This window comes from Physcomitrium patens, chromosome 16, assembly GCF_059467195.1.
Source record: "Physcomitrium patens ecotype Gransden chromosome 16, ASM5946719v1, whole genome shotgun sequence".
In the NCBI taxonomy this organism is placed as follows: Eukaryota; Viridiplantae; Streptophyta; class Bryopsida; order Funariales; family Funariaceae; genus Physcomitrium; species Physcomitrium patens.
Genome location: NC_143425.1, coordinates 8,049,203 through 8,071,469, shown reverse-complemented (window position 1 = coordinate 8,071,469; position 22,267 = coordinate 8,049,203). Strand labels below are relative to the sequence as shown.

At 40.9% G+C, this 22,267-nt stretch overlaps 2 protein-coding genes across 6 annotated transcripts; one reads left to right on the top strand and one right to left on the bottom strand.

Moving 5' to 3' along the window:
- The first annotated feature begins 426 nt into the window (after nucleotides 1-426).
- Nucleotides 427-9,628, top strand: LOC112293272 (insulin-degrading enzyme-like 1, peroxisomal). Of its 2 annotated transcripts, none has more exons than XM_073539521.2 (26): nucleotides 427-1,918; nucleotides 2,231-2,306; nucleotides 2,660-2,727; nucleotides 2,971-3,062; nucleotides 3,197-3,270; nucleotides 3,514-3,557; nucleotides 3,708-3,759; nucleotides 3,888-4,010; nucleotides 4,114-4,226; nucleotides 4,450-4,612; nucleotides 4,749-4,832; nucleotides 4,947-5,032; nucleotides 5,145-5,231; nucleotides 5,333-5,436; nucleotides 5,596-5,698; nucleotides 5,806-5,901; nucleotides 6,030-6,219; nucleotides 6,420-6,481; nucleotides 6,701-6,805; nucleotides 6,950-7,151; nucleotides 7,465-7,667; nucleotides 7,782-7,906; nucleotides 8,061-8,112; nucleotides 8,337-8,423; nucleotides 8,654-8,776; nucleotides 8,988-9,628. In XM_073539521.2, the coding sequence occupies exons 1-26, from the start codon at nucleotides 1,799-1,801 to the stop codon at nucleotides 9,516-9,518; spliced, it is 3,165 nt and encodes a 1,054-aa protein (XP_073395622.1). In that variant the 5' UTR covers nucleotides 427-1,798; the 3' UTR covers nucleotides 9,519-9,628. The 2 variants fall into 2 exon arrangements, with proteins under 2 accessions (XP_073395622.1, XP_024398268.1); XM_024542500.3 differs by having other exon boundaries at nucleotides 4,749-4,838.
- Nucleotides 9,629-14,661: 5,033 nt separating this feature from the next.
- Nucleotides 14,662-21,800, bottom strand: LOC112293438 (uncharacterized). 4 transcript variants are annotated; one of them, XM_024542828.3, is made up of 10 exons: nucleotides 21,300-21,800; nucleotides 20,948-21,107; nucleotides 20,444-20,606; nucleotides 20,146-20,306; nucleotides 19,444-19,957; nucleotides 18,841-19,163; nucleotides 17,964-18,609; nucleotides 17,005-17,662; nucleotides 15,988-16,841; nucleotides 14,662-15,829 (listed from the first exon to the last, which is right to left on the bottom strand). In XM_024542828.3, the coding sequence occupies exons 2-10, from the start codon at nucleotides 21,062-21,064 to the stop codon at nucleotides 15,138-15,140; spliced, it is 4,128 nt and encodes a 1,375-aa protein (XP_024398596.1). In that variant the 5' UTR covers nucleotides 21,065-21,107; nucleotides 21,300-21,800; the 3' UTR covers nucleotides 14,662-15,137. The 4 variants fall into 4 exon arrangements, with proteins under 4 accessions (XP_024398596.1, XP_024398595.1, XP_024398592.1 ...); XM_024542827.3 differs by having other exon boundaries at nucleotides 18,841-19,169; nucleotides 20,948-21,084; nucleotides 21,300-21,787; XM_024542824.3 differs by having other exon boundaries at nucleotides 18,841-19,169; nucleotides 21,300-21,783.
- Nucleotides 21,801-22,267: the final 467 nt, after the last annotated feature.

The following is a 22,267-nucleotide window of genomic DNA, read 5'->3' as shown; positions in this document are numbered from 1 at the left end:
GGACCCGTGGTAAAAAAAGGTTCTGCTAGAGAAAATTAGACTCCAGTTTTAACAACACAACATATGTTAAAAGAAGAAAGGTAATATGGACCGACGCACCGCCTCTGTTTGCATGCAAACTCTGTTTACTTGTGCTCACAAAAATGCAAATAAGAAACCCAGTCCATGCATTTATTGACTTGAATTACTGAGGTTTATGGCTATATAAGAGTATAACCTTCAGAGATACCGGCTTTAGAAGCTTTTTGCCTAATGCCTGTTCATAGATGCAGCGGTACATGATCTTGTCAGCTAAGCTATCTTCCATACCATTCTAAGAGTCTGGTTAAATTTTCATCTGTCTGCAGGAAGAAATCATAGAAAATGCCCTGGAACTTGTGATGAGATTTTGCGGCCTGAGTCATATCTAGAAGTGTCGGGAAATGACAGTAGTAACTTTTTACACCACCATCACGTTTTTTAAATCTGAAACGCTCGGATATATTGAAATACTTCTCATTAAAAAGATGGTGAGTGTTTTCAGTGCTGCAATGTGATTTTTGTTTTGGACGCCTCGAACTGTGGAGTCAGTCAGAGAGACCGCACTTGCATCACGTTTCTATGCTCAGCACTCATGCAGAGCCTTTCAGAGTCCCCCAGATCGATGCTTCTATTCTCTAGGACGGCAGAGTAAGCACGAATGAGCTCCATCGGACCACGTGCAGGTTGTGTGAACGGTTATAGCTGTGACCTGAAAAGATTGTCAACAACGGACGTTGTAAAACATTCTAATCATCTGCCGATTGGACGTACCAGCAGGAAGCGTCTGCAGACCTGCACAGTGCACGAAGAATTGAAGTGCGTGGAATACTCTTCAGGGTGTTAATGTGCGTGTTGCCTCTCTTCAGAGTCGAATGAGAGGAGACCCCATCTACGGTCCACACCAGTCCAGATAGTATTGTATAAGAAATTCATATCCAACATGAGTTTACAACGTTACAACATGTTCAGCCACCCAGCAAGCGCGCAATATTAGACTTTTACAGTGGGTTGACTTGAACTCACCGTGTCGGTCAATTTCTGAAATATATTACAGGCGACGAGAGAATTTTCATGCAGTAGGAAGCTGGGAAGCAAGATACGTGGATTACCTCCAAGATCGCTTCGGACAGTGCTATCCGCGATTTCTTTTTATCATAATTTGGTATAGATCCAAGAAATTGGTGAGGGGGCTGTGACTATGAAAATCTGAGACGCAGCGTGACTCATCGTTTTGCAGGAGCGGCGTGAGATCATCCCAGGGACAAATCCTGGCGGAGCCACAGTGCACCATCGTAGAGCTGTTTTTGATAGATATGAAATGTCAACAAAGAGGCGTGTCTGTGAAGAATAGATTTTGCGGGGAATAAGTAGGTTACCGCTTACTTAATTTGCACGCAAATGTTTGTGGGTTGAATTGAAGCAGAAGTTTCTCTGGTTATTGAGCGCCTCTAGATTTGTATTTAAAGCCTGAGTGTTTGTGCACGTTCAGATTAGAAATTATGTTATCATTAGAAGCGCGACAGAAGTGATTTACCTTATTCGAAGCATACTCTCAATTTCAAGAACTCGCATCTCCTCCTACCTTGTAACGGCTGGTCCATATTGTCGGCGGGCTTTTTGTGCATTTCATGTCCAGCTTGTGTTGGATTGCCAACCCGGATTTGTAGTTCTGGCGCTTGAAAATCCACATACATATCGATCTTGACAAACAGATTATCACGCTTGTGTCGAGTTTGAAAACGTTGATCAAATCGAGGTTGTGATACCAAAAACCGAAATGGTGAGTGGGGACCATTCAACAATCGTGAAGCCCCGCAATGACGAAAGAGAATACAAAAGAGTTCTTCTCTCAAACGGGCTTCAAGTTCTGCTCGTGAGTGACCCAGAGACTGATAAGGTTAGTTCCCTTTGTGGCAGTCTATTTGCAACAAGGATATTGCATCCAAAATGCAAGGTTGTAACTCAGTCTTCCAGTGCAACACAGCTCATTCTAATCCTACTAGACTTTTCGCCTCAAATATTGGGGGTGAAAAAGCATCTCAAAACATTCGTAGTGTCCAAACAGCGCTTACTGATGCCAGGATCATTGTAACTAGTTGCACACCTTGAAAGCCCAGTCGTTCAGACTTTCCGTTGAACCACGGTGACCAGCTAGTTCGCAAGAGTTGTGAGTATTCATGAATTCCAATTTGGTTTGAGGTAATTGCAGGGTGCTGCAGCAATGGACGTACATGTGGGGTCATTCAATGATCCAGAGGGTGTGCAGGGCTTGGCCCACTTCCTAGGTGTGCATCATGCCAATCCAACCAAACAAACTGAATAATTATGTGACTGAACTTCTGATTCTGAATTTTCGTCTTCACTATTTCGACGCTAGTCCTCGAGGATTCAAGAATTTGTTGTGATGTTGACGCTGGAGACAGAATTTTCCAGGATGATGCTTTGTCTAAACTGCCTCAGCTGTTGCATTTCTCTATTCCTCTGTTCCTCTGTTCCAAACACGTATCAGTCTTAAACTGGGAAGATTTGGAAGAAAATGTGATTACTAGTGAGCCATCTAAAGTGGCCGTTGTAACGAGTATTTGAGATGCAAAATCCTACAATGTGATGAATTTTTTTGACGTTCTGTGGACGGCAGAGCATATGCTGTTTTATGCAAGTGAGAAATACCCCGAGGAGGGATCGTACAAGAAATTCCTCAGCGAAGTATGGTCCATTCGCACCATTTTTCCTTTTCACCTTGATGTCAAAGATCTGTGGAGTTCCCCTCGCTTGGTTAATATAGGTGACTTGAATTTGAGTGAGTCAGCTCTTGTTCGAGAGTAAAAGAAACTCAGGAGGTTGACGGATCAGAACAGTAGTTCTTTAATTACGACTCTTAAATAATTGGTCAGAAATCTTCTGAAAGTGCACCCCCAACTTTTTTACATTGTCTGCTGGTGGCTGCAGCATGGAGGATATGCAAATGCTTTTACTGGGGATGAAAATACGAATTATCATTTCGACGTCAATGCGACTCATTTCGAAGAAGCTTTGGACAGGTGAAAATCTAGTGCATGATCTTTTTCAGTTGCTTTTTTTTGTTTGTTTGTTCTGATACTGTTCAAGTGGAATTCCTTGGAAGTATTTTGCTCTAACAAAAGTTGCAATGCTTCGTGGCGTGGAGAATCTGCAGATTCGCTCAGCTCTTTATATGCCCTTTGTTTTCAGCAGAGGCAATCTCAAGGGAGATGCATGCTGTTGACTCTGGTATGGAACTTGCCCTGGCTCTCACGTTCCTTGAAGATTTAATGCTCCTAAATCGAGTCTATGTTCTTCCATGAATAGTTGAGATTTTGGGTTTAGCAGTTTTAATATCAAGTGAACCCACTGAATTGCAAAGATGGTTTCAACACGCTTTTCTCGTGTCTTTTACACATACAAGTTCGAGTTCAGAATGACCTCTTGGTGTACTGATGCTTTGGAAACTGGATGTTGATTTCATGCTTTCAGAGAATAGTAAAAACCTCTCATCAGATGCATGGCGGCGGTGTCAGGTGAGTGTGCATGGCACAGACGCCGACTCGGTTTCATACTACCAAAAAACATGCAACAAAATCCTAGAACCAGCAATTTCGGCTTGCGAAACCTGAGTTTTTAAAAAAGTATATTAAGTAGCATAACAGTCTGATGATGATGTGCTGCAGTTACAAAAGAATTTCAGCTCCAAAGACCATCCTTATCACAAGTTCCAAACAGGTAAGAAGTTCACTCCTTTCGGTTGATGAATCAAACAAATGCTAGCCGGATTCTCTTAAAATAAACTACAATATAATATGAGGATTATCAAGCCGCGAATGTGGGTGATAACATTTCCTTGCTCGCAGGTAACAAGACTACACTCCATACCAGACCGATTTCAAGAGGCATGGATATTCGAGAAGGATTGCAGAGCTTCTTCGAAGAAAACTACTCAGCTGGACTTATGAGTCTCGCGGTTTATGGTAAAGGTAGAAATTCTGCACTGATCCCTTTTCCATGGCCTTGTTGAAGGGAGACTCCCCACGAGTTCATGTTCTAAGAATTCCAGATTTGATCCTGCTTGCATTACAGAACCAGTGACTAAGCTCGAAGAGCTTGTACGCGAAAAGTTTTCTCTCATCAAAAACAAATGCGTAGAAGCCCTAAGATTTCCTGGAAGCCCTTGTTCCTCAGAGCATTTGAAGGTGGGTATTCATCCTTCACTTCTTAAAAGTTTGCATAGGGACAAAACCAAGAGGCGTTTCATGAAGAATTGAGTATTTTATTTGGTGCCATCACAGCATCTCGAAGAAGGTTTGTTGCTTGTGATTGTTTGATGCTAGCTCAAGAATAGCTCACAACCGATCTCACCGGAAAGAAATTCTGGATGTAGACATTGATTGTTCAGAATTCTTTGTTTTCTTACAGATTATAGTGAAAAGCGTCCCCCTGAGAGATCAAAACATTTTGGAGGTCACCTGGCCAATTACACCCAATTTTAGTAACTACAAAAAGGGTGCATCACCGTACGTCCAGCACATTCTTGAGAGTGACGCCGAAGGATCTCTCATCGCACTCCTCAAAGAATTAGGTCTGTGAAAATTCCACATCGGTTCATTCACATCAAAGCTCAAAATCTTCATTCAGATTGTACTCGATTTCTGTTTCAGGTTGCTTAAGCTTCTGTTGCAGGGGTCGTGAAATCGTTTTACCTTGTTGCAATGCAGGCTGGGCCAACAGTATATCTGCACAGGAAAATGGGACCATGGATTACGCTTTCCTCGAAATCTACTTAGAGCTTACCAATGCAGGTCAAGGTTCGTATGTGTAACTTCTATTTTGGGGGACTGAGGAGGAAATTTGATGGATGTCTTTTTGAAATTCACTCCTCTGAAGCTTATTTGATGTAATGACTGGTTTTGCAGAACATGTTCAAGAAGTCCTGGATTTCTTGTTCCAATACGTTAAACTTTTGCAGCAGGAAGGAGTTGTGGAGTGGATATATGAAGAGGTATGAGTCCTCGTCATTATCCTCCATCCGTCAACATTCCAATTGTATCTCTTTCCTCGTTTGTGCATCCTATTCGTTTGCCCTTAATTTCCTGTCATGGCGCTGGCTTTAGAAACGCGCAATGAATGAAACGTGGTTTAATTTCAAAGACAAGGCCGATCCCATCGATTATGTCGTGGAACTCTCTGACTCGATGCAGGTAAAATAGCTCACGTTCACTCTTTGCAAGTATGTTTGGGATGGCATTTGTAAACATTAGTTTTCTAAATGCTAACATTGATCAACTACTTACTGAAACAGATTTACCCAGTAGAAGACTGGCTAGCAACGGATGCCTTGTTTGCAGAATTCGATAGAAACACTATCTCTGCACTGGCAAATCAGCTCAAGCCTCAGCACGTCAGGTCGGAGATTCACCATGAAATTATCTTAAAGAGAGTTATCATTATTTCCTACTATTCATCTGTACACTACGCAAGCAATCTACTGCTCTATTAAATTTATGTTGTATATAAACCTTTTCTTGCCTACATTTTAAGCAACATCAACTTTGTAGTGTGCAGGATCTTCTGTTCTTCAAAAAAACACAAGTTGGAAACCACGGACGTAGAACCTTGGTATGGAACTCCGTACACTGTTGAGTACATTGACGACATTTGCATCCAGGTAAGCGCCTTGGTGACCTGATTCCATTGCTGAAATGTTGTTTAGAGGTTCTTTGATGTCCGCCTGCACAAAAACACTCTTCATCTTCTTGTGGTGGCACTTCACAGCGATGGGAGGATGCGCCTATAGATACAAGGTTACATCTCCCGTCACCAAATATATTTAAACCCACTGATTTCAACATCAAAAACTTTGAAGGCGAGGTAAGAGTGGTTTTCTTGTTCGTTCTAATTGATTGGGTTTGTCCACCTTTGTATGTATTTCCTAACAGTTCTACAGAAGTTCTGCTGTTCTCAAATGGATCATATCCATTTTTTGTATCGTTCTGCAGGAAAAACACCCAGTTATGATACGGAAGACTAGTCTATCGAAGTTATGGTATAAGCATGGAACAAATTTTAAAACGCCCAAAGCGTATGTGTACCTGAGTTTTCATTGTCCCGAATCAAACAAGTCAGTGGAGGCTGAGATACTTACATATATCTTCACATGGCTTTTCGCGGACGAAATGACTGAGTATGGTAAAAGAGCCATTCCTGGCTGGGCTGTCTTGTTCCTGCATTGGAAATTGATTCGCATGTCGTTTCTTGAAACAGATGTTCACATCTGTTTCACCCACCTCATATTGCTAAATAAAATGAGTCACGTAAGGTGTCTATTTTGTTCCTCCACATTATATTATGTTGTGGTTGATAACGTCGTCCCTTATTTGTATATGCAGCCTATTACACTAGTATGGCTGGACTATATTACAGTGTCTCCGACAGTAAAGATGGACTAGAGGTACGTTCTGAACGCTGCCTGACCCTTGCCGTCATGATACCTTTAAATTTGTCTGACAACCTCGTTGAGTGAATTACATGTGTTTTTAATCATTTAGTAATAGTTGTAAGTCAAAGCCATACTGCGAGTTAAGTCTTACAGTTGAGAGCATATCCAATTATTTGAATGCATAATGTCCTCAGTTACAAGTTTTCACCCGAGTCACTGCATGTTATTCAGGTTGTGGTGGAAGGATATCATGACAAATTGATGTCTCTGACGGAGAAGATAGTGGAGAAAATGCTGAATTTTCGAATGAAAGAGGACCGGTTTGCCTTCGTGAAAGTAAGATCCAGAAATCCTCTTTCCTTGCCTTCAGTATTTAACTTGAATTTACATTGATACAGTGAGCAGATTCATCTTCCTCTCGTATCTAAGTTTGAGATACTGGTCCTTACCCAGTGCTATTCTTCATAACACTGCCAACAGGAGAAGGTAGTAAGAAACTACGCAAACATGCGTTTTATGCAACCTCATGCACAGGCAAATTACGAAATCAATCATATCCTTACTCAGGAATCATGGCACTTATCTGAATGTCTCGAAGTTTTGCCATTAATTGACGCCCAAAAGTTCTCGGCTTACTTCCCTCGACTACTCTCTGGAACTTTCGTTGAGGCTCTCATTGGAGGTTCATTCCTTACTCATATTTCATGAAAGTTTGTTTGCTGCTTGTGTAACGAAAATCTTGTTTTCAGATGTGCTGAACCTGAGGAACCATAACCTGACATGTGTAGGAGCTGTCTTATATTACCACCTGTAGTAGGAATGCATACCGAATGTTGACCTTACGCAAATAGCACCTGAAACTGCGTGATACTGTCAGTAAATTTTTATGTTGTCCAAATCAATCGAACATAAATACTGCGACAACGTTTCATACCAAAGTATCGTGAAAAGCAAATTGGAATGTTATGTAAACCATATGTCCATCTTGGATGCAGGTAATGTCACAAGCAGCGAGGCCACGTCCCTCATGCAGTACATTGAAAAAACACTCAGCCCCTTGGTCAACAATAGGGCACCTAATTTCTCGCAATCACTTCAGAGGAGGATTATGTGCTTGGAAGCTGGCACGGAATGGTTCTATCCTACTGCTGGATTTAGCCCAGATGATGAAAATTCAGCCATAAGCATCTTCTTCCAGGTACTTGGCATTTATCTGAATGTACCAAGTTTTCATTATAAAACGTATTGCTTTGCTTGCCTGGTTACTCTGTCTGTTTGGGATCCCTTGCAACTGAACAGAGAAATTTTGCAGGTTGAAAGGGATTCCCCAAGGTCAAATATGTTGCTTAAGCTTTTCACTTTGATTGCCCAAGAACAATACTTTAACCAGCTTCGAACAGTGGAGCAACTCGGTTACATCGTAAACCTTTATGAGAAGTGAGCAGCCGTTTTCAAGCTCGCTTAGTTCATGGCATTGCCTCCTATCCAGCTCTTCGCGAGTTACAGACACTGCTCGTTATATGAATAGCTGACTTCATCATTAAATGCAGCATAAACTTCTCATAACGTTGTTGGTTTCTTGGATTCATAGGCATTTCGAGAACGTTCGAGGTGTGCAGATCACCATCCAATCTACTGTAAAGGTGAGGCCGGAAGAACTTTAACTCTTTTTTTAAACATTGTAAGTTTTTGTTTAGTATGATCTTACTTTCCATCATATAATCGAATTAACATACAACTTAGAGAGTGTAAGTTCCAAATTCAATCTGCAAGATTTCTTTGTCACTGTCTTGTTTACTGTCCGAAAGTATATACTAATGCGTCACTGATTACACAATTAATTTTTTGGCATTTTTTTCCCACTCAGGATCCGACGCAACTTGATCAACGAATAGAAGCATTCTTTACCATGTTCGAGGAGGAACTCCAGATGATGACGGTAGAAGAATTCAAGGTAACAGATGCACAGACCCTTACAAATTGATGAAAATACAGCCAAATTCTGTACATAAGCTACTCTTATTAACTGTTATCTAAGACTGTTCTCCTCCCTTCTGTCCCCAAGGGTATCCTAGCATCATGAAAATTTTGTGACAGTAGCCATTTCTGAGTTTCACTGCACTGACCAATATAAATTGTCCAACTATCAAATGTGACAAGGATCATGCGGTTTTGCTTGTGTAGAATAATGCTGAAGTTTTGATGGATATGAAGTTGGAAAAATGCAAAAATATATGGGAAGAGAGTGATTTCTATTGGAGAGAAATCAGCCGTGGATCTCTGCAATTTGATAGAAAAAAAAATGAGGTGCCAATCATACCCTCTCATGCTACATTCCAGTGGCACAGATTACAATGACCTCCTTTTCTAGTTTCACATTTTTCCAGTTAACATTTATCTACTAAGTAGTGCTACATAATTTGACAAGAGCCAAGGTCTCAGCACTTACTTTGACATTGCAAATGGACCATCATGAGACGCTTTCTAGCTCTTAAAGGATCAATGTACCATGTGCCAGGTGAATGCCCTAAAAGAACTGAAGAAGGAAGATCTCATTGCATTCTTCAACCAAAAGATCAAACGGAACGGCTCTGAACGGAGAAAGCTAGGTGTGCAAATTTTCGGCAACCAACATCACCGAGAACTAATCAAAGCCAAAGATGAGCGAAAACTCCCCTTGAGCTTCACAAATGATTCAGAAAATGGTCACAGCAATCCTGGCCCTACAGAAACGAAGCAAAATGAGCCCCACCCCCAAACAAACGGCAGTAAAGATACAGACAGCTATCATCTTCTAAGTAATGGAATCGCGGAAACCATACCGAGGGATGACTTTTATGAACATCTGTACACACCTGGTAATGGCTACAAACAGCAGGGGGTTACTGAAGCAAAATTTGATAGTCGCCAACAGAATGCGATATTTGTGTGCGACGAACAGGCTGCGCAGTTGGATCACACCAAGAAGACATGCGCCAATCGCATAGATGACATCCAAGCATTCAAAAGATCCCAGTCTTTTTATTGCTCTCCGAAGATTGTCCCCTGAAGTTCTCTCATACATGCTTGTCAACTTCTAGGCGACAAAATTATCAGAAAATTCTATAAGTTTAGCAGTGTAAATTCATCCTTTTTATTCATTAATTTATTTTTCAGTAATCTCACGCAACCCGTTGCCTGAAAATTTAATCTTAGTAAACTCCTCTGCTTCTTCCATTCTGAGTACAGAGATGTCTGCAATCTGGCCATATGTCAGCCTGTTCAATCACACAACTTTTGAGTAGCATTTTAAGGAGAATTCTTATAATAAATACATTGTCTTCTCCCTCCGGTTCGCATTGGCTCTCAAGATGCTGAATATACTAAGTCACTTTTTTGTAGTTAAAAATCAACATTCCTACTTTGATTTCTTACTGGCACCTGATGTACATGCAAGCCAGAATTCAAAATATGGATTACGTTGATGCAAAACATCAACTGCAGGAGTGCCTCTGTAAGATTCCAACTTTTAGTATGAGTAATCATGTTTTCTTCTGGAACTTGTCCGAAACCATCTTTAGAAATATCAAAGAAATTTTTTTGAAAAAAAAAACAAGATTAATGTAGAATAGAGAAAGATGCAGACAGAAGTGGCAAAGTGACATCAATTTTAGTCCATGCAAGCAAGCGCAGTAGACAAAAGTTTGTCTTATCGATAAAATATAGCACAGTGTTGGCACCATCCAAGGATTCCATAAATCTCACAAGCCACTGGATCGTCAAGTTCAAGCGGCTCCGTGTTCGGTCAAGCTTCACAAACGTCTCCGAGTGTGGGCACCGATAGGGCAGAAAGTGGTGCAGCCTACAGTGTCCTTGGTTTTAGAACCTTTGATAAACATGGGGTGGATGTCCATCAGTCTTCAATTATGGGATGTGAGTGTCCTTCACTACCTTGTGACTCTGCAAAACTAGGAAGGTAGCTTACATGAATAACTAGTGTGGGATATTTTCGTGTTGTGGAGATGTTGAATCGTAGAGTTGATATATAGGAGTGCATCAATGCATGTTTAAACGTTCTCCAAGTCTAAAGAAGGGCACAGACTACGACATTCTCCTCACCCTAAGTCCACCAGTTACCACCTAAACTTTCAAAACTTATAAATTTTAAAGGTAAAAAAAACCCATGAGTTTTCATGACTACATCGATTTGGCTTGGAATGGGGAAATGAGGAGGAGCCCTCGGGATTTTATTGGAAACAGCCACCAAAACGGCAGACTTACACTGACCCTTGTTGTAGTGATCGTTCATTGGGCGGCTGACGTTCAATGTGGTTGCTCCACCTCTACTCGGATGGGCACTCATGTATAGCAAATTACATGTCTCCTGTGAAGGCTTTTACATTTAAACGAATGGACTCTTTCTGTTGCCTAACGGTTTCTCAGGGCAAAGCTTAAGAAAATTTTGTCAGCGTGTCATTGGATTAAGTTCCGTATTTCCATTAAAGATGTAACCGTGGTGCATCAGAAAAACTAATTGAATGTGCAAGGCTAGGCCTAGCGTGAGATCATCCTGTTATTGAATTATGACGCCAGAGGCAGCACTTGGGACGATCACAAAATCTTCACTTCCCATTGTTGGTTGCATTAGGGGAATCTACTCGTGGGGTGGCTTTTCTTCCGTAAGCCATTTTTTCCCGCAACTAACTCCACAATCTAGTCCAGTGTTGAACAAACTTCAACACTCATGCAGATTCCATTGGTTCACTCAGGAGTGACTTCCTCCAAACCAACCTCGGGACGTGACGGTCTCTGCCTGGGTTTAGCTGTGCAGCCTCTCAACCACTCCTTCACACACTGGCTTTGACGAGCTAGGTCCGATATGATGGAGACGGAGAGCAACTAAAGCTCTGGCAAGGAATATTCAATTGTTCTTAGAAGCAGCGATCAATTTCTTATGGTTGCTTTTCAACCTGATCATGGCTTTGATAAAAACCATTTGAGATTGTCTTGATGCAGGGCTTGGCAGAGTTTTTTCTTGCTCACTTTGATTGAAGTAGATGCTTGCAATAAGATGACCAGTATGATATATAGCTTCAGTAGTAGACAAAAAAAAAACCATGGTTTGTTTTTTACTTGCTCAAAAAATTGACCCCCTTATAAGTGAAAAAATGAAACCACGAGTATTGTGCCTAGAGTCTTTTCATGAGTGCCAATTGACATCAATAAAACTAATAAACTAAGTAAGTAGAGAATTGTGATGTAATCATGGAAGTTAAATAGAGAGGAATGTTTGTAAAAGATACTTGAATTACTAATATATTGCAAGTATTGAAAAACATGTTTCAAAATAGATTAATGGAGTTCTTAAAGGTTAGGTATGAAGTGGTTATAAAACCTACAAAATAAAAAATAAAAAAATAGGTGTATTTTTATTAAATAAACTAATTGGTTAATATTATGTTAGTAAATTCTTTGATCAAAATATGGTGAGTGAGATTTTGAAGAGAAATAGAAATCTTCAAGTAGAGGCATTAGAACCTTGCAGTTAATTATTTGGGCATTAATTAAGATTTATATTATATATGTGTGTTGATGAATAAATATGTTTTTAGAAAAAAAAATAGAATCTTTATATCTAAGTATTGCTTAATAATGCCTAAATTTTTTATTTCATATTGAATACAAAGTTGTGCCTTTATTTTAAAAATTGAGAGAATTTTTTTTTAATGAATAGCATGTTATCAACATATAATACCATAATAATAAATAAATTTTTGTTTCAAAGTTAATATAAATTATAATATGATGTATTTTTTTGCTAATTTTGAACAAGAAGATAGAAATTTATTTCTTTGTATTAGGCATAATGGTTTGGCTTAAGTCTATAGATGAAACAATTCAACTTGTTGTCAAAGACATGAATTAGAAAAAAAAATGCATAAATTTGAAAAATTTGTATGTCCATGACACTTACACATAAGATAATTGGTGTTTAAAGTTATGAATTCATAAAATTGATGCATCTCCACCAACTTTTGGAGCTTTTTCTTAGGAAAATAAATGACAATATCTAAATGAAAGCTATTCCACCAAAACATAGTTGTAATAGAGATAATAATGCATAGTATAGACTATTTTATTATAAGAATAATTGTCTCTTAGTAATCTATGTTGAGTCTTTGTTTATAGCTTTTAGCAATCTACTACAACTTGAGCCTGACATAAGGAGGATATAGATCTGATTTGATACAAGCACTCATCTACAAGACAATACTTGTTTGTTGGATGGAAGTTCAACAAGCTCCCAAGTGCCATTTGTTTGATGAAATTTTAATTTTGCCATTATAGCATCTTTCCAATGTGGATTCTGTAGAACTTCTTTAATATTGATATTTTTATGCAAAATTTTAATAATATTGTTAAAATACATAGACAAATCAAAAATAATAAAAATACATGTTAAAATCTTCATACTTAGAAAGAAAAGAGAAGTTTTTTTTTTTATGTTTGATAGTATAGAGCATGTTTCTACAATAGCTTGCATACTCCAACCTGCAATGCATTATAGTTTAGAATTGACTTTGTCAAGACTAAAAAGAAGAATATAAGGATTGAAAGAATCTTTAATCTTCTAATTTTTGATAGTGTAGAGCATGTTTCTAAGGTTATATTTAACAAAAAAGACAATGTTGGATAGATCATCCTTATCAAAAACTAAACAATGGTTGGAAATGAATAAAATAGTATAACCTTAATGTGAGAGTTTTTCAATAGAGAGAAGCTTGATTCTAATAGATGATATGTAGTAAACATTGGAAATAGATTTATTCTTTAAAAGAGACATATATCAATTTTCTTTAATAAAGAATTTGATTTCACTATTTTTAGTTAAATTAAAAGGAGAACTTGAAGCTTTGAAACTTGAAAGCTCTTTTTTGGTGTTAAAAAAATGAGAATATGTTCCTTAGTCTATGGTCCATTTATTATCTACTCATGATATTATGGCAAAAAGAATAATTTCTTCTAAAGTATTGTTGTTTTTCTTTATAAGCACTAAGAAATTTGGCAACTTTATTGTTGGACTTTTGAACCAAATTGATGGCCTACTTTTTAATGTTGTAGATGAATTAATTAACTTCTTAAAGTAGAACAAAATTTATAAACTTCGTTTGGAAGTGTGCTTGTTTGATTATGGAACTTTTTTCTTAATGATTGTGTTTGTTCTAATGGATAAAAATTGGTACTCTATTTTTATCTGAAACTCCTTCTGATTTCTTTGCTTTACCTTTTGTGTAGCCTCTTCTTTTGTTTTTGCCACTACTATGGACTCTTCCAATGGTTCTTTGGACATGTGGTTATGTCCTTTGCAAGTAATTCTCAAAATCACAAAATGACATGTTAGGATTTGCGGTAAAAATAGTATTGAACATATTTCTAAAGGAGGCCCATGTCTTAGGCAATCCTGCCATTGTCAATTTGATGAGCATGTTGTCCTCCAAATTGTCCCCAACTTTGGCTACCCTGATAACAATTGCGCTCAAATGGGCTTTTGTAATGGTTCCACAGCAGCGATAAGGTCAGCGAATAGGGGAAGTGATCTCTGTTTAGTTGACGAAGCTGTGCTACAATGAAGCTGTGACAAATCATGCTTGTGATAACTAATGCTCATTTTTCTTCACTTTCAACTCCACCGGGTTCCATCGTGCAGCATTCAACAAATGTAGAACGAATTTGTACCATTGATGTGAGGATACGCAGTGGCGAGGGGATGAAAAATTGTGTGTGCAATCCGGAATGCCCATCACGTCCCAAGCTGCTTCGAAAATCCGAGGGATTTCAATCCTAGGTGACATGAACATATGAATATTGGTCAATTCTAAACAACAAAGCAAATCTTTCGCTTTCAACGGCTAGTGGTATTCGAACATGGAAATTTAGGAGCCAAGAGCAAATACCAAGAGCTAACTACCTGCTTGATTTGTCAAGTGGAAAAACCATCCTTTTTATCAAGTTCCAGGCTCAGTCGCAGACCAGAGGTCCGAATCACCGGAATAGATGAGAATTATGTGCGTAGTCAATTTTTAGAAAGACTGTTTCGTACAAGTTACGATAATAGCAAGTAGATTCAACGAGAGTACCAGTCTAGCACCGATCTGCTCAGCGACACCATTTGAGCAGCTCGTCATGAAACATGTTCTGATGAAGCACACAAATAAGATGAAAATTTTCAAAACATTGTGCAAGGCCAAGGTAAATACACTTTTACTTACAGCCATACCCTACAACAACAGCTACCACATACTTTGTAATGTACATACATAACCATCAACAATGTGGGACTTAGACGAGCAACTGTGGTTGCTGACAAGCATCTAGAACTAACCAACTAGAAACACCTAATCTATTTTCCAGGTGTAGAAACACCTGATGGAGTATACCAGAAAGCGTTGGGGAGCCCACCTTCTTCAAGGATTAGATTGCCACTCATAAATGCCGAAATTTGCCATGCTATTCGGTGAGTAGACACCATCCATTGGCCGAATATACATCGTGTCAACATACTTTAAATATGGCTGGCAGATTAACAATACATGATTTAGCTCAAATTGCGTGACCCTAAATGTGAACGCAAGAGGAAGATCCAAACATGCGAGACGTCGAAATGTCCTATAATGCCAACATAATGAGATTAAGACGACAAAGCCAGAAGCCGCTTCTCCAGTAGCTTCGACGCGCGAAGCTTTTCCAGGGCCTCTCCTTGCTTGCCTGCGCGCTTTAATTGGACTGCTTGAAGCTTTTGCGCCCGTATTTGCTCTTCTAACTGTTTCTTCTCTGCCTCGACTGCTCCCCCGGTCACATTAGAAGCCGCGACCGCTCCTCCTAGCGATGTTCTTGAACTTGAACCCACTTCACATCGTGTTTGCCCAGTCACTGCTGCGAGGGGGTTTACGGGTCCTTTGGGTCTACTAGCCCCTGCCAATTCACCTTCTTTAAACCCTACGCTCTTGAGGGCTGCTAATAGCTGCGGGTCTAAAAGATCATCCACTCCAGCTACATCTCCCAAGTCCTTCCCGTGCATTGGATCCAACTCTTCCATCTGTTTTTCTAGGTTCTTGGCCAATTCATACTCTGCATCAGCTTCATCAATTTTCCCTTCACGCCTCAGACCCATGGCCTTGCGCTTGTGAGCAAGTGACTCCTGTTGGAGCTTCATACGATCTTTTGTTTGCCGCACTTGTTTCTGCATTTCTCCCTTGTGATCCGAAACCTTCGACGGGGAACTTGTTTTGACTGGAATTGAGGGTTCAATCTTAGCTCGAGTAACTGTTGTTGACACAGGAACTGCTTCTGCGTTGTTGCGTGCAGATGCATCGCCTGTTCCTGTGAAACGAAAGAGTTATAAGGTCAATCAGATCATGACCTAAAATCCTTCGTCAACTGAAAGTTAGATTTCCTAAGAATATCTGGCTGACAAAATCTCGACTTCTGAGATCAGTAAACAAATCACTACTAGAGGTACTTTGTTCATTGACAACCACCTGCTGATGTTAATGCTGATCTCAACACGGTTGGTTCCGATTCGTGCTGAACCATTTGCTTCTCTAGCAATTTGGCTTTTCGAAGCTCTTCCCTTGCCTCCGCTGCCTTGCCTTCCCGCTTCAAGGCTAGTGCCTTCCGCTTATGAGCTAAGATTTCTTGCGGTAAATTTAGTGTTGCTGGCTGCGGGCTTACCGCAGCTTTAGTCACGGGTACCTCGGCGGGCTTGGCACTAGGTAAACTAGAGAGGACCCTTTCTGGAGGCTTAGGAATGGATTGTGTGAGAGGGGGCAGTATGACACGATCTGCCTGCTCTTTGCTTGCATTTGATTTAGTCCGATCTCCAGTAAGTAGATCCATGAACCAGAAATTGTGCTGCTGTGAAGGAGCAGCACTATCTTTTGGTACTGTATGGTCCAATATAGGTGGGACAAGATCCAAAGTTTGGCCAATTTCACCATATTCACCCTCAAAAAATGTCTCTCCCTCATTGTGTGAACTGTCAAGTTTTTCTTTACTAGTCCCCTTCGAAACCGTTCCCTTACCAGTCTTCTTTCGAGGAACTCCCCAATCAGACTCCAGGACCATTTCCAGCTTCTCTACGCCTTTCCCAGTTTGTGCTTTAATACCAGAGGATTTCACATTTCCCTCAACTGGCTCCATTTCACCAGTTGCTGAGTTCTTCTTTAAGATTGGAGCTGATTTGGAAGGAACTCTTACCTCCGCATCTCCTTGCCATCCCACACTCGCTAAGGCAGCAAGCAATGCTGGATCTTGCATGTCATCATCAGTAACTTCAACGCCATCAATTGGCAGGTCATCGAAATATACAGGTGGTGCGGATTCTAGAACTTGCCTGAAAGAAGCAGCTGCATTAGTTCTAGTGGTTCGTTGTAGTATAACGTTAAGCAGAATCACAACTATTACTACAAAACAGGTGAGAAGGTTCTAGTGCATGAAGACCACTGAGCTAGAGAAAAAGATGTTATACAGTTGAATAGAACTGAGATTACTCTTACTTCAAATGTTGCACGGAAGCAGCTGGTGGGTTTGGCTCGGCAACAGTGAGAGGAATGGCTGCTGGACCTTTGTCTAACTCTGCAATTTTCTGCTCGATAATTTTTGCTTCCTGGAGCTCAATGCGAGCTTCATCAGATTTACCTTCTCGTTTCAAAGCAAGAGCTCGTCGCTTTCGACCCAGTAACTCTTGCTGCAACTGTGATTTCGTTTTGTTTGAGTACATAGGGTTAGAGGTTGCTGGTACAGATAACACTTCGGCAGAAGCATTATATGTAGGTTCCGTTTCCTTGGGCTCAATGGCCTTAACATCCGATTTCATGCTTTCAACTTTCTGGGGTTGTGATTCACCCACAGGTTTCAAACTTTCAGGAACTAGATCAGAAACTACAGCTGCTCGTCGATTGGGTTCATCATCCTTGGAAACAATAGCGGATAATTCTAAAGGTTGATCTGTTGGATCATCTTGCCAACCCATGGCAGCTAGAGCTGCAGCAATGGCAGGATCAACAAGGTCGGCATTATCTACCTCCACATCTTCCTCTTCACCTTCATCGTCTAAACTAAGTGCTTCAGAAAGCACAAGTGGTGGCTGCACACCCCGTCGTACTGCTCGACTCTCCATTATTAATGCAGACGCCTCCTCTTGACGCTGGGAGACTATAGTTTTGCAGTGAAATTCAAAATCCTTGATTTAGTACCACTTCACATGGACATGATGACTTGTGGATCAAGCCATCGACTATGGAATATCGAGGCTTTTGAAAATATTCAACGATATACGAATACACAGTCACTGAAACTTCAGACCTTCAATCTAAGCACAATGAAGACTCTATTCAGACCTGCAATAAATCAAACTTAATTCAAAAGGTCGTAACATATCAAAAAAAAGGTGTTGAGAAAGCCACATTTAAAAATAAGTATGTCGAACATGATTTTACACCGACGGAGTGATTACCTGCCTGGAGATCTTGGACCTGCTGCTCTAGAATCTTGGCCTCACGTAGAACCTCCCGAGCCTCGTCAGTACGGCCTTCCCGTTTCAGAGCTAGAGCCTGCCTCTTTAGACCAAGTATCTCCTGATTCAGGGCAGCTTTCTTGACTGAATTGTCCTTTGTCACTATTGTAACAGTTTCATGTGAAGAAGTTGACTCATCCCCGAAACCCATCGCTCGAAGTTGGGCCATCATTTCTGGGTCATGCATATCTTCCTCTGTAACCTCTACTACTTCTTCACTCTCCTCCACTTTATCGTCATTGACATCAAGAGCAGGTACTGAAACTTGTGCGGGAGGTTGCAGAGGAGTTTGTACAGTACTGGAAGGAGTCGTTAAGCTTTCTTGCTTCTCTAATTGTTGTTCAAGCATTTTAGCTTCGCCAAGTGCAGCTCGTGCTTCAGCAATCTTACCTTCTCGCTTAAAACCAAGTGCCTTTCTTTTCAGAGCTAAAATTTGTTCTTTCAGAGTAGGTTCAATAGATTGAGTGGATTTAGAAACTTTAGGCTGGATCTTGGATTTTCGTTCCAAGCCAGCTCCTTCTTCCTCCCAACCCATGGCCCTTAAAGCAGCAACCATTTCTGGGTCATGCAAGTCATCGTCGTCCACCTGTATTCAGAACGAGATGCAGATCACAAACTTGCTGGATATTACAGACTCCAAGGTTCACAAAGTGTTTGCATAAAATAACTGGGATTGTGAACCATGAAAGTGACAAATGCCTCCAAAACTACAAGACTTGTTACCAAACATTGCAATTCCACACTGTTATTTGTCCATTGCGTAGAACCCATCCGTAACAGGACGTGCCGAAGTATACAGCATAAGCAAGCAACATACCTCCACATGCGCATCGCCATCATCATCAACAAAACTGGAGAAAAGGCTAAAGTCCTCAGGGATAGATTGAGAGGTCCCTCCTTTGCCAGCGTTTCCTTTCAGTTTCTCTTCCTTTTCAAGACCGCGAATCAGGGCAACTAAATCATCATCGTCTGAGGCTTCATCATCTCCCTCTCCTTGACATAGCACGGCCATTTCCTCGGCTTGTTTCTCCAGTAGCTTTGCCTTCCTGAGCTCCTCTTTTGCCTCTATCATATTTCCTTCTCTCTTAAAAACCAGGGCTTGCCTCCTATGAGCCAAAATTTGCGCGGACATTGTCGCGCCTGCTCCTAAGATAGAACATAATTCTTAGACACAGTACCGTCACATATTGAAAGCAGAAATAACAAATGAACATAGTACGACCCGATACCGTTGATAGTCAGGCAAATACTTGACTAGTAGATTTTCCCAAGAGACAACGTAAATTTCGGGACGTTGAGAAACCTAAATGCTACTGAAGGGTTGAACCCGTTTTAGACTTCATCAGTCACCTTTGCGGACGACTAAGCCGAAGCAAGCACCGCAAAGCAGGTCAATAAAAAGAGAAGTTATTAAATCAACCTGGAGCTGTACTAGTTGCTGGTCGCCCTAACTTAGGATGAACTTCAGCAGTCAACTCTGCGAGGAGCTGCTCCTCAGTTTTGGGAACTGGTTTTTTCTCAGCCTCCCGTATCTCTTTGTCGCTCCATCCTAAAGCCTTCAAATCATGGAGGAAGTCATCTTTTTCAGAAGCTGGCACTTTCTCCTTAACCTGATCTTGAGATGCAGCTCTTCGCTTCTTCAGGTTGTCACCAAGTTCAGATTCCTTTCTGCTAAACGAGCTCAGTTCAGGGTCTTCTCTGCTTGGGCTTGTTTTACTATGTTGACCTAAAAATTGACTGCTTGAACCAGCAGATATCCTCCTTTGATGCCTGATTTCTTTTTCTCTAGCCTCTGCCTGTCGTTCAAGTTCCTTCGCTCTCTTGAAAGCTTTCAGTGCGTCTGCATCTTTTCCCTGTTTCTTTAACGCACTGTATCTCTTTTTCTCCTCTTGGGCTTGCTCATGCAATCTTGCTGGGGAAACTGGGGCATTTTCCTAAGAATTGAAAAAGGTAAGACTAAGGCGATGAAAGTCATATGCACAGCTTTGCAAAAGGAGAGAGTAAGTCAAGTCTCTCCGATCTATTTGAAAAATATACTTCACTCGAACGCCTCATTAACAGACGCGGACTGGTTGCCTCTTTTCCATCAAATACAACCTGCAAAGTCTAAAAAACAAGGCACCTGAGTGGGTGAAGCAAGCTCGTGTTCATCGCTATCATTGTCTGCCACTCTGGCTAAGATGCTCTCAACATCTACATCCCCTTGTGACTTTCCATCGGAACCTAGTATATGCTTCAGCAATGCCTCGGTGCCGTCATCTTTGGTGCTTGCCTTGGTAACTCCTGCAGTGAGAAACACGAAAAGACATCAGCATTTACTGTTGATACAAATGTATTGGATCTCGATCACACTTCAAACATGACTATCTGGAGAAGAACAGCAAACCTGGTTAGAAAAATTTCAGGGACACAACACACACCTCTCGGAGTCTTGCTTTTCGTCTGTCGCTCAAGTTTAACAGCATCCTCAATTTTCTTACAAGGTTCACAAACACGCGCTGGAGCGTCACCTTGGCCTCGCAAATACTGTCGACTCAACGTACAATTGTTGCAGAACAGACCGCCACATCTGCGACAATGGTGCTACAAACCCGACCTCAACGTCAAAATCTGTACAATTAATCACCTGGATTACAGAATCTGCTGATCAACTTTGGCACAATTGGCCAGATTAAGTAATGCTCTCATGAATATTGCTTCACTCCATACCACAAAGCCAAGCAGCTGTCTCCAGAGTATTACCACTCGGCAAAGCCACAAACATTATCTGTCAATTTAAACTGGAAGATAGACAAGAAACCAAAAATGCTCATGTGACTATCTTCACATGAATCCTCATAACCACTGCTAATCGTCAATGCTACATCTTTTAATATCCAACTAAAGTTCAAAAGAAATTGCAAGACAAGGTGAATCGAGCATACTTTGCGATTGAAGAAAGTAAAGGTAGCGCCACATCCTTCACAGTTGGGGGCGTCCGGAGTCCAATCCTTCCCTTTCTCATAGGGCTTCGGCGGCAGCCCCATCTTCTCCAATCCCATAACTTTCCTCCCTCATGCACCTATGGAATTTACAGCCCTAAAACTAAACATGAGATACACAATCCCTCGTCAATTTTTTGCACACAAACCCTAAATATCAGAAAAGACTAAGTCCGCCTCCAAAGCCATTGCCCCTTCACATCAACCAATTCAATCTCCAATATTGAACGAACAAAATCTCCCCTCAGTGACACACATCTAATCATATTATCACTGCACAATTCAACCAACTCACCCACTTCCAACTCCACGGTGATCGAAAAAAGCCTTTATCGCAACACACCGGTCACGGTACCCACTCAGAAGAAAAATCAACCCTTGAAAACCTTTAAAAAAAAAGCTCTGAACTAATTTAACTCGCGCAAGTCACCACGGATGCATAGAAAAAGAGGCGACCAGATCCTGCCTACTAATTGAACGTGGGATCAAACTGGGATAGCTTCAGAAGCCCTCGGAACTACACCCACAATTCCACCCGAACTTTAACGAACCGTAAACTACGAATGATTTGCAATACCAAACGTTACACGAAACAGAACCAGAGCTCATAAGGATAGATCCGTCGCATCCACTTGCAGAGAATCCCTACGTGGACCAAATGGCATACACACAATGCTTCTCCCATCAAACTTGTGCTCCAAAATTCATCACAGGATCACCATCGGTGACCAATACAACCCCAGCGCACCTGGATTGAGAAAAACTCCTACAATCTACTGTGAAAAACTTTCAAAAAACTGAGTAATCGGACAAGCTGTGAGGCATCAGGCGAGGCGAGGCCACGAAGAAAGGGAGCTTCAAGGCCACCTAGGTCTGGTACCGAACGCGATATACAATATCTGCTGGGGCCCAACCCTTGTCTCCCTTGTGATGTGAGCGTGGGCAAGAAGGAACGCCCACCATAGCCGTCGTAATTCATCAAAAGACCAATGTTAACTTCGAATTTGAGAACCAACACAAATTTTGTTTGAATTCGTCATATACCCAGCCGCTTGATTGCCGATCGACTTCCATGGTTTCATCACGTTAAAGTCCCCATTTTTGTGGTTAATTCGCTCAGTGGGCGATCTCAACGCTGCCACATGAAGTCCATTCTTTGTGGAAGGAGAGATGCATTCATGAGGGATCAGCAACACATGTGAGTGTTGTTGATAAAAACACTCACATGTGCTCTGTTGTTGATAAAAACACTCACATGTGCTC

Excerpts from the sequence above, each read along its gene's own strand:
- LOC112293272 (XM_024542500.3), top strand. The coding sequence starts at position 1,799 with ATGGTGAGTGGGGACCATTCAACAATCGTGAAGCCCCGCAATGACGAA. Across the intron at positions 4,839-4,946 it reads GCTTACCAATGCAGGTCAAG|AACATGTTCAAGAAGTCCTG; the intron begins GTTCGTATGTGT and ends CTGGTTTTGCAG. Across the intron at positions 8,113-8,336 it reads CCATCCAATCTACTGTAAAG|GATCCGACGCAACTTGATCA; the intron begins GTGAGGCCGGAA and ends TTTCCCACTCAG.
- LOC112293438 (XM_024542827.3), bottom strand. The coding sequence starts at position 21,064 with ATGGGATTGGAGAAGATGGGGCTGCCGCCGAAGCCCTATGAGAAAGGG. Across the intron at positions 20,307-20,443 it reads GAAAAGCAAGACTCCGAGAG|GAGTTACCAAGGCAAGCACC; the intron begins GTGTGTGTTGTG and ends TTCTCACTGCAG. Across the intron at positions 15,830-15,987 it reads ATCAGCATTAACATCAGCAG|GAACAGGCGATGCATCTGCA; the intron begins GTGGTTGTCAAT and ends TTCGTTTCACAG.